Source organism: Pleuronectes platessa, chromosome 4 (genome assembly GCF_947347685.1).
Source record: "Pleuronectes platessa chromosome 4, fPlePla1.1, whole genome shotgun sequence".
Taxonomy (NCBI): Eukaryota; Metazoa; Chordata; class Actinopteri; order Pleuronectiformes; family Pleuronectidae; genus Pleuronectes; species Pleuronectes platessa.
In genome coordinates, this window is record NC_070629.1 from 11789884 (window position 1) to 11805494 (window position 15611).

Here is a 15611-nt window from a genome sequence, read left to right on the forward strand (position 1 = left end):
CAGGATGGAACCCTTATTTGGTGATGTTTTTCTTTTAATTGGTACCAGGGATGGTAGGGTGAGGCTTTTCTTCTAACTGGTACCGGGGACGGAAGGACACAGCAGATAAGACAGAGGATGATCTCATGTCTTTCATGTCTTCTTTTTTTTTCTTCATATCATGTCTTATGAAACGCCTCTTTGTATAAGTCCTGGCTTTTTCACACTTGCAGCCAGTTGTTCCATTTTGAGCACCCGTGCTTGTAAACTCTGCAGAGCTTACTATCATAAAGACTCAATGGCAACTCCAATCTGAGAATTTCATTATTTAAAATCTCAAGATGAATTTCCATCACACTACCATTTTTTCATGCATTTAGTGGGTGTGACGTTGTGTCTGCATTCTGTGGCAAGGCTAAGAAATCTGTATGGCAAACATGGAATGTGTGTGATGAAGTGTCAGGGACATTTACCAAGCTCAGTCACTGGCCCACCATCGTTGATGATGATGACCTCCAAATGCTGCAGAGATTTGTGGTCATAATGTATGACCGATCAAGTGCAGCCACATCTGTGAATGATGCACGAATGCATTTGTTCGCCCGCAAGCAAAGGCCATATGATACCATACCACCAACAAGTTTAGCCCTCAAGGAACACATTAAACGTGCAGCCTACCAAGCAGGAGCTGTCTGGGGCCAAGCAACTGTCACTCAACCAGTTTTACCAAGTCCTGCAGAATGGGGATGGAAGCTGCAAGGACAAAGGTGGTTGGTGAACTGGACAACACTTCCACCAATTGCTGCAAGTTGCCAGGAATTGGCAAAATGCTCATGCAAAAACAGCTGTACTAATGGTAGGTGCAAATGTTTTCCTCTGACTCTGTCTTGTACAGCCTTGTGCAGCTGTGAATATCACTGAGAGGTTTGAGGCCCAATGAAGTTCTTTTGACTTGAAACTATTGTCGAAATATTTCCCCAAATATGCAAGAAATATATAAGACTTGATGATTTGGCGGCCATCTTGAAAAATGACCGCCATATTGGATTTTTGGATGGCCCCCATTCTAAAGTTAAAGAGATGACCCAGAAGAATGGTTATGCCAAATTTCATGCTTGTATCACAAAATGAACGATTGTTCCCCTTATTTCCTCTACTATAATAGACCTGTAGTTTATCTACTTGACTGTTAGTTATGTACGAGGTAGGTCTTTTAACAGCTCATGTGTTTTGAATACACAAGTATCCACCAACGCCACAACAGTGTACCCATCATCCATGTTGTGTTGTGTACGACTTTGAAGGAAGTGTTCTCCCGTTAGTACAAAACTTTTGTGTCGCTTAATGTTCACCCTGACACAGTATGCTTGTTGCACACAGAGTACCAAAGGAGATGTGTTGATAGTAACATTTAAACCAGGATGCTGTGCTCTCAACGCATACTGCACGTGACTATGCAGTATTCTTTCATTAGCAAAGCTCATTCAGGACAACAGCTGGAGTGCAGCTGTTTGGTCACAGCCATGGAAACCTAAGTAATGATACTGATGTGTTATGTATTCTCGTTTCTCAGGTTCGTGCTGCAGAAAGATGGCAATATAGTATGTTGGGCATGGACTGCCTGATAAACCCCTGTAGTGTCCATGGGCAATTTATTTTCATGCCAGTGTTTTGTGTCAAAATGCTAAAAGTGTTTTTGGGAATACAGAAGGGACACATACTTGAATTTCAGGGACGCATTTTGTGTTGGTTTTGAATTCTCTTGCATTTTCATTAACTCCAGTTCTTATATCCCTTTGTGTGTCTAACTGAACAGAGCTTTATTAGTAACTGAAGAGATAGAGTAACCTTCATCGTATGAGAGGAAAGATCCAGTAGGTTGTCCTGCTGCTAACGGTGAAATGAAACTTTATTCTTTTTTTTCTGTTCATGCTGAAATAAAGCGGATTCACTTGGTCTGACGTTTTTTTCGATCACAAGATTCCAGATTCATTCACTAGACTGGCACTCAGTAGAGATCAACAGAGCCGTATAGGTTCATCTCTGATCCATGCAGCTTCCTTCTAGCAAGTTTTGTGGTTATTAATCGAGGAGTTTATTACATAAACCTGTTAACTGACAAATCAGAGATGAAAACGTAAACTCCTTAGCACAGGTGATAAAACCTCCACACTTTTATCAAGGAAATGTAACTAACATTAATAATAATTAGAAACACAACAGGAAATTAAAAGTAGAATGAAATGTTTCTAGAATATCTAAATAGTTGACGGGTAATTTTCTGTTGCTCGACTTATCAATTAATTTATTAAAAGCTCATTTCCCCCTGCTACTTAAGTCTATAGGGTTTTTATATTGTGTTTTATTTACATTGTATATATAGGCTTATTTTTGTCGTGCACTGGTTGCTGGTTGTACATCAAATTGCCCTTGAAGGATATTAAAGATTTTCTTTTATTTACAACTTTAGTTAATCACAAGCTGCAGGAACCCAGCAGCCAACAGGGGGCAGCCTCAGGACATCACATGAAAACAAGCAGCCTGTGATTCTTGTAAGGCTTCAAAGGACAACGTTGGAAACTACTCTAACAATAGGTTTTTAAAGCATATTAAATCTTCCAGTATCTAAAATCCCAAAATATAAAAGTAAGGCTGTCAAATATATGTAGTAAAGTAGAAAATATTTTCTCAGAAGTGTGTTTCAAAAGCAGCATAGAATGACACGGACACACGCACACGATAATTTGTGCATGATCTTGTAGCGCTTAGTTCCCCATGGAGATCAGCAGGAGGTGTAGCCTATTCTTTAGGGTGATGCTCTCCAACAGTAGGGTCGCGGGTTCGAGTCTCACTCTTTCTCATCTTCTTGCCGGCAATAAACTGAACTCTTAAAATCGGCAGCAATTTAATCACCTATTAATTGCAAAATATATTACACTATGTAAATTTTAATTAGTTAAATACAAAAACAGAAAAACAGAAAAAAGGGAAATTAAATTAAATTTTAAAAAAAATAAAAAAACTGCCTCTGGACCTCTGCGCAGGATGTGCGCAATGGACTTCTGCGCAGGATATGCGCAATTGGCTTCTGCGCAGGAGGTGCGCAGTGGGTTTCTGTGCAGGATGTGCGCGCGCAGTTTTTTTATTTTTTATTAATTTAATTAAATAAAAAATTATATTTAATTTAATTAAATTCAGTTAAATTTATTTTATATTATATATTTAATTTTAAATGGTTACGGTTCATTTTTGATTTTTAAATTTACATAGTATCAGATATTGTGCAATGAATAGGTGGTTGAAGTCCTGCCAACACGACAGCCTGACCCAGCTCCTGTGTCCACTGGTTTCCTGGTTCCACCCATGGCAGCATAGTGGCGTGGGGCTGGCTCATCCCTGTGGCCCAGGGAGCGCATTTCATTTCTCCGTGCTGGTTCAGGGGTAAATGATGCTGGTCTTCACAGGTGACTGACCTACGCAAGCCTGTAGTCGCCAGCCCCCCCCACACACACATACACAGGAGATGATGTGCTTGTGTGTGTGTGGCCGCGGCGCTTCCCGGTTCTCCCCGGCACTATGCTGCCGGTGCGAACAGCCCAAGTATTTAACATGGGCGAGGAAAGGAGGCGGACCGCTTCTAGCTCTGGTGCGTGCCGGGGTTAGAGGATGATGGTGTGACGTTAATGTATTGTTTTACATTGCATGTGTCACGTCATGATAAATAAGTCTCTTGTGCCGCCCTAGGCGGTTGCCTATGTCGCCTGTACCAGGAGCCGCCCCTGGTTACAAGGTGATGTCTCTCTGAAGCCTGTGTAAGGCACCACATTGATTCTGAGGAAATTAAATTATTTTTAGTTTACACACATATTCATATATACAATATAAGTATATACAGTACGCATACGTGTGTGTCTGTGTGTGTGTGTGTGTGTGTGTGTGTGTGTGTGTGTGTGTGTGTTTGTGTGTGTGTGTGTGTGTGTGCAACATAATAAACACTATCCAGTTTGATCACTTGTCAACAAGGGGTTTTATTTTGAAACCAGTCACCGGAAGTTGTGCACTTTTGTTTTGGTGTAATTGATACTTTGGATGTTATTCAGCAGCTGACCACACATACAGGTGCGCCTGCACATCTGTGCGTAATTTGCGTGCGGTAAGAATCGCGTTTGTCCACCATGTGAATGCGTGATGTTTGGCGAGAGATAGAAATGCGCGTGTACGGCGGGGTGGCACGCGTTCACTCAGACAGCGCGCACCAACAAGCTGCTGTGGTGTGGAGCAGATCCCCGGGAGCCGAGGGACGGCTCAGTTCTCTGCAATAACACCGGAGGAGCTGCAGGAGGAGGCTGTGAGGGAGGACCTCGGGTCGATGGAGGAAACGCGTGAGTCGCAGATGTGAAGAGACAACAGCCTTTCACCTCCTGGTGGTTTCTTTTTCTTCTACAATCTGATGATCGGCCGGAGCCTGTGAGATGCAGCCTCTACCTGGCAGATGCGTGGCACCACACAGCTGCAACCTACAGGTCTGTGTCACCACTATCACACTCTTGCACTATCGCACAGAGGCTGTCACTATCAGCCTCATCATTTAATACAAAATAGCAAAACAACAGGCAGTGCTCCCTCCTGCATTCACTGCGTGTGTGTGTGTGCGTGTGTGGAACACGTCTGTGTTCTTTTCTCTCTGCTGGGATTATCATAGCATTTGTCTGCTCTGTCCACTCTGCACACATCTGATCACAGTTACGTTGCTGCTCACACACACAAGGCTGTTATGCAATTTATTTGTTTTGCCACATTCAGGTAAACAGAAATTGCCAAGAGGCACGGGCCACTAATGGGACTGTAGCACACAGGACTGGTTAGCTTTATGTAATCTCTGCTGAAACAGCACCTGACTGATGAGCCATAAAACTGTGTGTGTGGGACAAATCACTGCATTTGTTCACTGGTGTGTTTCTGCTCCTCGTTCTCTGTTCAGTGTGTCTCCTGTCCACCTGCTGCTGATCTGCTGTGGTCCGCTGTGGAGGGCTGAGACTGCTACATCTGCAGATCTCATCATCATCAGCATCAACATCATCTGCCACTTCAAACAGACGCCAGAGGACGGAGGCTGCTTTTTGGCTCATCGGAACAGCAGCAGTTGAAAACTACCTGTAGATGACGACTCCAGCAGAGCTGCTCGCCTGAGAGCAGCATGAGCTAATTGAGGAACTAACCAACTCATTGCTTATTCAAGTTTCTTCTCCTGTTTGGGGCTGATGGAAAGGTTCCAGTGTGTCAGTTGACTAAAGGGGACGCAGTGGTGTTCTAGCCTGGGACGCAGCCAGCAGCTGAGGTGCAGACACCACGCAGGAGATGGCCCGTCCGGGATCAGGGCTGCTGGTGCCCGTCAACGGGCTGGGGTACCCACCTCAGAACCTGGCCCGGGTGGTGGTCTGGGAGTGGTTGAACGAACACGGGCGCTGTAGGCCCTACAGTGCAGCGGTTTGCCACCACATTGAGAACGTGCTGAAGGGGGACGCCCGGGGGACTGTCGTTCTGGGCCAGGTGGATGCCCAGCTCTCAGCTTACGTCATCGACCTGCAGTCCATGCACCAGTTTCGACAAGACACAGGTAAGAGTGGTTTCCTGTCTGTGTGCACAGATGACACAGATACAGGCATCAGGGGAAAAACACGCAATGCTGATGCAAACATAAAAATTCATCAGTACATTATGTGGAATATTACCCTGAATTTCTCATGTCTGAATATGAGAAAAAGTAAATCATGTTTTAGTTGTCATCACCACAGATGATCCCGCAGGGACTGATTAAAACAAAGGCAACCTTCATGGGGCTGCTTCACTTTTCTTATGTAACTTCATGGAAATAAATGAGTCTCCTGAATGTAGCGTCTGACTTGGGACTTGTGTACAGTACATGAGCCACAGGTTGTGTCCTGATGTTGAGAGCTACATAAGGACACAAACCACTCGGATGACTAAAGTGTGGCAATGATTTATTTGTTCACAAGTGTCTTTGTGCAGCCTGCTGGATTCCGTGACCTTGTCAAAGGTCACCGTGTTCGAGGAGGTGGGTCGTGCATCCATCAGGCAGATGAGTGCTGCAGCTCAAAGCCACGCTCCCTCGCTTGTCTCAGCTTATTGTGTTTCACTCTGTTGCCGCTCTGTTGCGAGGAGGACAATCACAGTAGTGGCTGGTGATTTAGCTACTGTACACGATTACTGTCTTAAGAGAAAGTGCTTCTGGTTCCTGCAATTTACGTAATTTCACTCAACGGGATGGAAAGAATACGCAGCATCTGGAAAAAAACGGCTATATATAAAACATTTAATATATTGCCCTCTAGTACAAATGATGGTGTATAAAAAGTTGATCTTGGTTCTGTTGTAGAGAACAGTAACATCACCATGATTAAGGAAGTGATTCATCACATGCTTAACCCTAAATGTCCTCGTGAGAACACCCCCACCCCGAAGTACGTGTTATTTCTGCTTTATATCCACTGAGCGATGGCCGTTTGTTTGGTGGACTGTAATTCTCTCTGATGACTGTTACCACATGTTCTCGCTGCACTCCGCTGAGGCTCAACACACTCGCCTTTGTGTGTGTGTGTGTGTGTGTGTGTGTGTGGATACAGCTTCCTCTGCTGCCCCCGGTGTTTGAAGCGGAGATATGGAGGAGGTTTTAAACATCTGTTACAACCAGCGTCTGATTCAGCCAAATATCATTGAGCTGGAGTCAGTGTTGGATCAAAACCTATTGATTGTGACTGTGTTAGGTGCTGTAGGGACATTCTACGTGTCCGGGTAAAAACGTTTAGCAGCGTCTCTGACGAGGAGAAGCATGAAGAGAGAAACACACACTTTGAGTCATCGTATAACCTTGCAAGAGAGATATGACAGGGATCTAAGGCGACCCTAGTGCGCATGGATTGGCATCGTGTCACCTTTCATTCATTTGCAGTGTTTGATATCCATTTGCATTCATTCAATAACTTTAACTGGCAGTGCTATTCAGAATACAGAAAAAACCACACAGCTCAAACTTGTCAAGGTCCCTGGAGTAACTGCTGAATAACTTCCTGATTGTGGAAAGAAAATGTAATAAATATTGTCACAATTCAAATATCTTGTAAAAGGCTGTTTTAGTTGCATGTGTGCTCTCCTATTAAGATGCATATGCTTTTTATAAAAAGGGCGCCCTCAGATGATGGGTGTTGCAAAACTACTTCAGGCTGTAAATAGATGTGGTATGTGGCTCTGGTCAATGTGGTGTGCTTACCCTTCAAAAATAAGTATGAAGACAAATTAAATAACATGTGACTATCTTGCTCTGGCATCACATAGGATGTAACGTTGATGTTGTAATGCAGCTGTTAGTGTAAACATCTCCAACAGACAAGTAGTTTCGGTTATTTGGTTCCAATCTAATGCTTTATGGATAATTTTGTTTTATTTTAGTTTTGAGGGCAGCATGAAGCAGAGCAGCCGTGGTTGTGATTGAAGGCTTGGAAAAACATATGGAGGGCAAATGAAAAGCCTGAACATTAAAATAACTCTTCATGTTTTGGCTATTGACATGTTTTTATTCCTCATGAGGAAAATGGGGTTTCTGCACGACAGTGTGGTTTGTAGTATAAGGAGCCTTCTGCTTGGATCTCTGTCCTTCTTGCTGGTGTTTTCCCCTCTAATAGAACATAGCACAGAGCAGCACATGTGTCCGGGGTTGACTGGCTGTGAGGTGAGCCACTGGGCCGTTTTTCAGCCATTACCGTGGCGCTGGGGCAAGGCCTGACGTTTATCGCTCCTCATTGCCCCGTTGGGCATGCTACCTTCCCTCTCGCCTGGGACAGCAGGGCCTGACAGACAGCAGCCCAGACACCTGCGCCCCCCCCCCCCCCCCCCTTCCTCCCTGGTCTCTCCTCGCCCTCTGCTCCTGTCCCCCAAACATGTGCAGACCTCCGCTCGGCCACTGCCATCGATCCGAGCTCCCACGAGGCCCCAGCTACCTTCCAGGCTGTTGTGATATTGTTGCAACCAAGGCTTAGGTTTGTTTTAATGCGGGCCGTGATGCATCTGCTTCTCATCAGATGTTTGTTATATTTGTAGCTCGGCAGGTCACACACAGCCATTAGCTCTGGATAGTCCCTGTTGGGAAACCCCGTTCCGTTGTGAAGCCAGTGATGTCGTCCTCCGAGGCTCTGTGTGTGTGTCAAAGTGAGAGTTTGCTGACGTCTCTGTGAAGGTGCTCTCCACCAGCTGTGGCAGCAGTGGTTTTCGTGTCCCCCCCCCCCCCCCCCTCCCCCCAGGCTTTGTAGGGGTGCCCAGCTCTCCTGTGGGTTTTGGGAGGAGCTCCTGTGGACAGGAACCAGCCAGGGTAACTCGGACTAATGAGACGGCGGCGACAGTTTATCTCCAAGCCCCCTTTAATCAGAGCATCATGACGGCAACACACGAACCACAGGCAATGCGGCAGGGCCCCTCTCTGTGGAGTGAGGCCCAAACACATCTGTGTGTAGTTGGCATTGAAAAGCACAGTGCACAGGGTTCATCTTAATACAGCTGCTGCTGAAGAACACCAGCCTCTGGTGAAATCCTGAACCCTGTGCTTTTGTACATATATATGAGTCAAGGCTTAGAGGCTTTATATATAGTGTGGATAAATATCTGGCTGAAACCAGGGAGAGGATTGGCTCGTAGCCAAGGAGAATCGATCTGATGTCTTCCCCAGAGGGGCGTTTGAACCTCTAAACACTGCTGTGGACTGATTCCCTTTCACTACACCTTCACCCACAGCAAAACACGTGGGCTTAACGGTCATCTCCATCACATGCCAACACTCGTGACGTGTCTGATGGATTCCACACTGCAGCGATAGCTTCTGCCACTGGCCTTTAAAGCATTTACATCCAATGTATTTTCTCTTATGATGGAGAGGTGGCACAAAACAGACAGACCAAATAGGCTGCTTTAATGAAAAATAACTAGACCACAGATGATTGCTAAATCACAGATGTGAAATCCGGACCAATTGAAATATATTATTTCCAAACAAAGACAGGTGCTGTGGGTTATTGTTGTGTCATACAATTACAGGAGAAATGTACTCTACCAACTACGTGTTGAGCTCAGTAAAAAGGTCAAAAGACACAGCTGCATACATATAACATATTACATTACACATACAGTATTTATAACTGTGCAATTAGAGAGAATCTTTGGTCACAGTCAGATAATCTTGTCTGGACATGTTCTTAATGAAAACATTTCATTTTAAAGAAGAAATCAAATCAAGATACATTTTTCAGTGTTTTTACCATTGACTGTCTATGAAGATGGATGACATAGCATCCCCAAAAGTGAAGCCAAAAGCATCTTGATCGCCACCTAGTGGCTGGGTGCAATACAGGTAGTAATGGTCATGAACCCTGCCTCCTCAATATTTCTCTCAAAGATGGTTCCTGTCATTTAAGATCGTTCTTATCACACTGATATTTCTTCAATTTGGTAAATTTAGTTTTAATCACTTATTTTTTATTTAAAAACCGGGATGAAACTTCATGATTGACAGCTGAGGCTTACTTACGATTGGCCGGACCTCGCTTCCATGGGTCAATTCCCCGATCACTACTGCACAAACTCTGGTTCCAAATGTCTTTGGTGCAGGATGGCAGCGTTTGTATCCAGGATATTTTGGTTTCATTTGTGGATAGTGGGAGGAAGTGTAGATCTTGCCTCTATCTTTGTAGACAGTCTATGGTTTGCACTCGTGTACTGTTTTGTTGTTTCAAAATTAAGAAATGTGTTTTATTGTGACCACCGCTCCAACCACCTTCCCTTATCAATTCCTACTATCAACCAAATGGGTAACCAGCATGGGGTCTGGCAATGTTAGCCATTGCTTTGTCCCATCATTGATTTAAGAGCTACCTACATTACTTTGGGACTTTAAACATGTAGTTTTATTCATCCTTGCTAACACTCATTTGCGAGGGGAAATGGCTTCCACTCTGCACAGCTCGGTGGCTTCAACTTCCCAAGTCGAACAAACATAAGCCGTTTTAAGAACTCTGGAAAACACACAATTTGAGACTGTAAAGTAAAAGATAAAGCCTGAAATAAAGATATTAAAATAGGAGACAAATGTAAGATTTATATAGGAATTCAAATAATGGATGATTTTCATTGCTTTGTGCTTGTTGAAAAAGAAGAGAAACGCCTCGTAAAGCATCTGTATCGCCTGCGAACATCGACACAAGAATACAATATGCTCCGATCAGTGTCAAATATCAGGGAACCACTGCCAAATGTCCAAAACAATGTGTGATTCCCATTCTCCACTGCCATTATAATTTAAACTACCTCACACAAGACACGAAAAGAAATGAGATCTTTGTTCAACCTAAAACAGGCAGCGTTTTGTGTGCGATTACCGTCTGTGCCGCATGTGTTTGTGGAGTTGTGAGGACCATTACAATGCTCCCTGTTGTGAGATGGCCCATGCGTGACTGCAGAGATAACCCCTATCAGCGGCTGTTGGCTGCTGCGTTGCCGGAGCGGGGCTTTGTTTGTTTTGGTTCCACAGGCGTGAGAACCTCCTCTCCTCTGGCCTGTTCCCTTTCAGCTAACTGCCCCTCTGACTAATTACAGTGAGAAAAAAAGCCCATAACACCAGAAGCCGAGGAAGATGATGGTGGATGTTCTCATGCCTGTTTTGTGTTAGAGCTGACGAGCGGCAGTCACTGTGGTTGTGGTTTGGATGTGTGCCTGTACACTTGCTGTGTGTATGCAGTGCTGCAGGTTGCAGGGCTTTGGACATTTTTTTTTTTTTCTCCCCCTGAGTGGAGTATAGCATGTTGTAAGTGCGTGTGGGAACTGTTTTGGTGGTCTGTGGGTGGAACCTGTAAAAAGGATTCCCGCTGTGTACGTGCTAAAGGTCATGTCCTGTATGCATCAGCTCTGACTGTGAAATCCCACTTGCGTCAGAAATCCCACTTGCGTCAGAAGAAAGCAGAATGAGTGAGAGAGCGCGGCCCCAAATGCTCAAAACTGTATATTTATACTACAAATTCAAGAAGCGAGTGGAAATAGAAACATGACCAGTACCAGGCTCATTCTGGCGCTTTTGTGTGTGTGCCTTTTTATATTTGAATACGTCTCAGAGCACGCGCTGTGATGTTGGCTTACGCATGTTGGTTTCTAACGGCTCAGGCACTGACAGGACTGTTGTTTGTTGACATAAACGATCACGTTAAAGTGCTGTACGCAGCCTCTGCAGGTAGTCAACAGGTCTCACCCTGAACACATCCTCCGTCTAAAGATAAACGGATACGACCAGTTCTTTATCCTCCCAAAGCCATTTGTAATCAGCGCAGTTAATCAGTCAGTGAAGGTCTTTAGCACAGTCGGAACGGTGCTTGGTGCCAAGGCCATGCTAAGGTGTCATTGCACTCGGGGGTCTGTCCCAGCCCTGACCAGCTGGCTGGATTCCACTCTGCAGGAAAGGGAGCGTGGAGCTGTGGACAGGGGAGGAAGAGGGCGGGGACCTGCTGGAGGTGAGGAGAGAAGAGGAACAGAAGGCGAGGTGGAGCGTTTTCCTGATGGAAAGTGACAGTCAGGCTGGAGGGAGGGATAATAACACTGGAAAGAGCGTCCGCAATGCACATGGCCCTGCTCCTTCTCTCTCACACAGCCTCGCTACAGTGCAGGCTTCCATCCAGGGCCTCAAGGTGTGACAGTGTTTTATTTATGAATACAATATGGACATATTTTTGTAAATGTTCCGACAATATTTTGTTTATAGACTTTAACACAGATTGGTGTTGCATTTGACTGTCGACTCAAAAAAACTATAAACTAGATTATCCCTTTCCAGTATATTAGACTGTGGGTTGCTAAGATTAAAATCGAAAACTTTAGTGATCTCTCATGCCGTGGTTCTCTCTTCGAGCGACCTTGATTTCCAGCGTGGTCGTGCCTCGCTCGGCTCCGTCCTCATCCTGATTACGTTGCAGCAGCGGAGACCAGCCTGTGCAGCTTCTGGCAGCCTCTGGCGTCGGGAGCAGAAGCGACTCTCCACATCTCCTTTCAACTTCTAATCCAGCGAGTCACCACTTTTAATTTCCAAAGTGGATATCTCATGCCTTCATCAGGGAGGCAACTTGAAAAGCTTCGCTCTCTGTGCCGCTCTCTAACCAGGCCAGTCGCTCAAAACATCTGCCTAGGCTGAACTGCTTGTCACTGCCGGAATGGGAATAAGGCGTGGGCGGAGCCCTGTTTGACTGAACCATCATCAGTTTACATTTTACTGACAAGTCTCCTGTTGAAATCTGTCTCACTCTCCACACTGCTGAGCATCACACTCATATTTGTTTGCTTTTGCTAGAAGTTTTTCCGTCTGTTTCACAAATGTTTTTGTCCATAATAACATCACTGTCACTCAATTCCCTGGAGCTGTTAAAAGCTATGATAAACTATGATAAATACAGTATGATGAATAAAATGAGCTTTTATTAATCTTTTTTTGTTGAAAAAATCTGCAAAGCTTCATAGCTCAATGGTTCTCCAGCCTACAAACCAGATGTTAGTCAGCCGTCACGTTGCGAAAGGACAGAGTGTTTCTCTTGTAACAAATGGGGCCTTCTTTGATCTGCAGGAGTGTGTGGTCTAACATTTACTGAAAAGATCTTTTGATAGAGACCAGAGCTGCGCTGACGCAACTCGCGCTGCCTGCGGTTGCAGCGAGCCGAGCTCAGAGCTCCCCTTGATCAGTCTCAGTGAACACACAGAAACGCAGTGCGGGACTCTCTGTTCTGGCCTCAGCACTTTCACTCGTTTTTACAGAAAAACGCACTCTTACCCAACTTTAGTGCGGTGAAGGCCTGACGGATCGCTGAAGTCGAAACTGGGGTGCCTCTCCCAGAAGAACTTTAGTGGTTAGATGGCGGTCGGTGCTCCAGTTGAAGTCACCGTCATGTTAAAAAATACGATCTTCCTAAAGTCTGAACACACGAGCAGGAGCCATCTGCACAGCCAGCCCTTTACTCAAACACTCAGTTACTTACTACAATTCGGTTAAATATCCTAAAATTAGATCTTTGGGGTTTTCTACAGAAAATCCAAAGTCTGTCGTCTGCAATACAACTTCATTCATTCCACATGTGTCAATACAAATCAACATAAACACAAAATGAGACGAGCAAGGTTACATATTGGGAGTACAGTCAATTTGTTTTAATTGTCCTTTGTGCTCAGTGCGGATGAGTTAATGTTAGTATGCTATGAGGGCTACACTAACATGGTGATAAAGATTATAGCTGCCAAGCATCAGCATGCTCTCTCTGTAATTGGGCACGTTAGCATATTGACATTAGCATTTAGTCCAATGCCCTGCTGTGCCCATGTGCTCAAAGAGTCGTCAGCAGAGCTAGGGACCGCTGGTTCAGTTAGGTCTGAAACATGGCACCCAGCAGAGCGTATGCCTCTGTCAAGGACCTAGAGCCCACTCAAATTCAACAGAGCTAAATTAGATATCAATCCTCTGAGTATGAGCGATTTTTTCCATTGTCTTAATCTGTTTTACTATGTCCATCCATTGTTTGAGGTTTGGAGTGTCCGCTTGATACCAGTTCTTAGTGATTGTTTTCTTACAGGCCATGAGCAATATTTTACACAGATACAAATCTTTTCCTGAGATGACATCCTTTAAAATACAGAAGTAAAGCACCTTTACATTGTTTGTGACTTCATATCCCAGAATCTTACTTAAAGACAGACATATTTTCCCCCAAAATATCTGAATTTTTGGGCATAGCCAAAAAATATGAGAGTGATGGGCGTTCGTGTTTCCGCACAGCCTCCAGCACGGTTCCTTTAACTGAATTTGCTTACTTTTAATATGTGGTGTTATAAAATAACGAATTGAGTTCCTCCAACCAAATTCTCTCCACTTCCTTGAGCTTGTGGATGAATGCTGTGCTTTCCACATAGAACACCAATCCTCCTGTGATATTTCTATGTTTAATTCCTTCTCCCATTTTGCTTTAACATATCCTGTATTTTCTCCATTTTGTTTCTGTAGGCCCTGATATATTTTGGAAATAGTTTTATTACTCTTTTTTTTATAAGCTTCAACTAGGATTTCAACCACTGCATTACCCTCTACAGATAGTTCTGGTTTAATTTTTTTATCAAAGTAATCCCTAATTTGCAAATATCTGAAAAAATCTTTATTATTTAGATAAAATTCCTTTTGTAATTGTTCAAAACTCTTGAAGTGCCCACCCTGTGTGAGTGTACATATAGCTGTTATACCCTTGTCCCACCACTGTCTGAAGCCAATATCATTTGTTCCTGGTTTAAATTTGTGATCCAGGGCAGGCCAAGTCAAAATCTTTGCGTCTCCCTCCATTTTGTAGTCTTTCACCATCTTATTCCAAATACCCAGGGTCTGTTTGATAATATCATTGTTGCTTTCTTGGCGCATTTTATTCGCTGTGTCCCCCAACACTGCTTGGATTGGAGAGGTCTCTATGTTGACTTCAATGTCTTTCCATCTGGCTTCATATTGCGGGCAGCTTCCGCATACTACAAATCTAATTTGTGCTGCATAGAAATATTGTCTCAAGTTAGGCAGTGACACACCACCCTCCTCTTTATTTATTTGAAGTGTTTTATACCTGATCCTTGGTCTCTTGCCGGCCCAGATAAACCTAGAAATCAATTTGTCCCACAGCCTGAATTGTGCTTCTGGGATCATCTGTGGGATAGATTGAAACAGATATAGTAGTCTTGGTAGTATGTTCATTTTCACTATATCTATACGTGTCCCCATATCTAGGTTAAAGGCTGACCACCTCCTGACATCTGTTCCAATATTTTCGTTGACCTGTTTATAGTTGATTTCAGACGTGTTGCCAAGATTTTTTGTTAATGTCACTCCAAGATATTTTAATACTTTAGCCTTCCATTTAATTTTGTATTTTTCTCTGGTTTCTTTATTAGGAGAGTAATTGAAAGTGAGGATTTGTGTTTTTGCCATGTTTAATTTATAGCCAGAGTATTTACCAAAGTCATCTAATATTGCCATCAGGTTAGAAAAGGTTCTATCTGGGTGCATCAGAGTCACAATAACATCATCGGCGAAAAGTCCTATGATGTGTTCCTGTTTTCCTATTTGGATTCCCTTCAGACTGCTATCCTGTCTGATCAGCTGTGCTAAAGGTTCTATAAATATGGCAAATAGAGTGGGGCTAAGGCAGCATCCCTGGCGAGTGCCTCTTTGTAGCTTGAAACTATTGGTTAAGTGGCCATTGATTTTTATCCTTGCTGTGGGTTCTTTGTAAAGGCTTTGGATACATTGTATTGACTGTTTCTGAAAACCTAATTTCTCCAGTACCTGATATAAAAATTCCCAATTGACACAATCAAAGGCCTTCTCGGCATCAAGGCTCACTAATACTGCTTCCAGTCCCTGTTTCTGGATGTGATCTATGATATGTAGAGTACGTCTAATATTGTCCTGAGTCCGTCGCCCCTTAATGAATCCTGATTGATCCTCATCGATCAAATCAGACATAACACTTTCAAACCTTTTAGAGATGATTGACGTGAAAATCTTATAATCT

At 43.9% G+C, this 15611-nt stretch overlaps 1 protein-coding gene across 2 annotated transcripts in view; it reads left to right on the forward strand.

The window, feature by feature from the left end:
• Nucleotides 1–3760: 3760 nt before the first annotated feature.
• dtx1 (deltex 1, E3 ubiquitin ligase) overlaps nt 3761–15611 on the forward strand; it is a 52748-nt gene continuing 40897 nt past the window's right edge. The window contains exons 1-2 of one of the 2 annotated variants that reach the window (XM_053420034.1): nt 3761–4502; nt 4961–5596. In XM_053420034.1, the coding sequence (XP_053276009.1) occupies nt 5338–5596 (259 nt within the window). In that variant the 5' untranslated portion in view covers nt 3761–4502; nt 4961–5337. The remainder of the gene's footprint in view (nt 4503–4960; nt 5597–15611) is intronic. The other variant, XM_053420033.1, reaches the window with a different exon arrangement.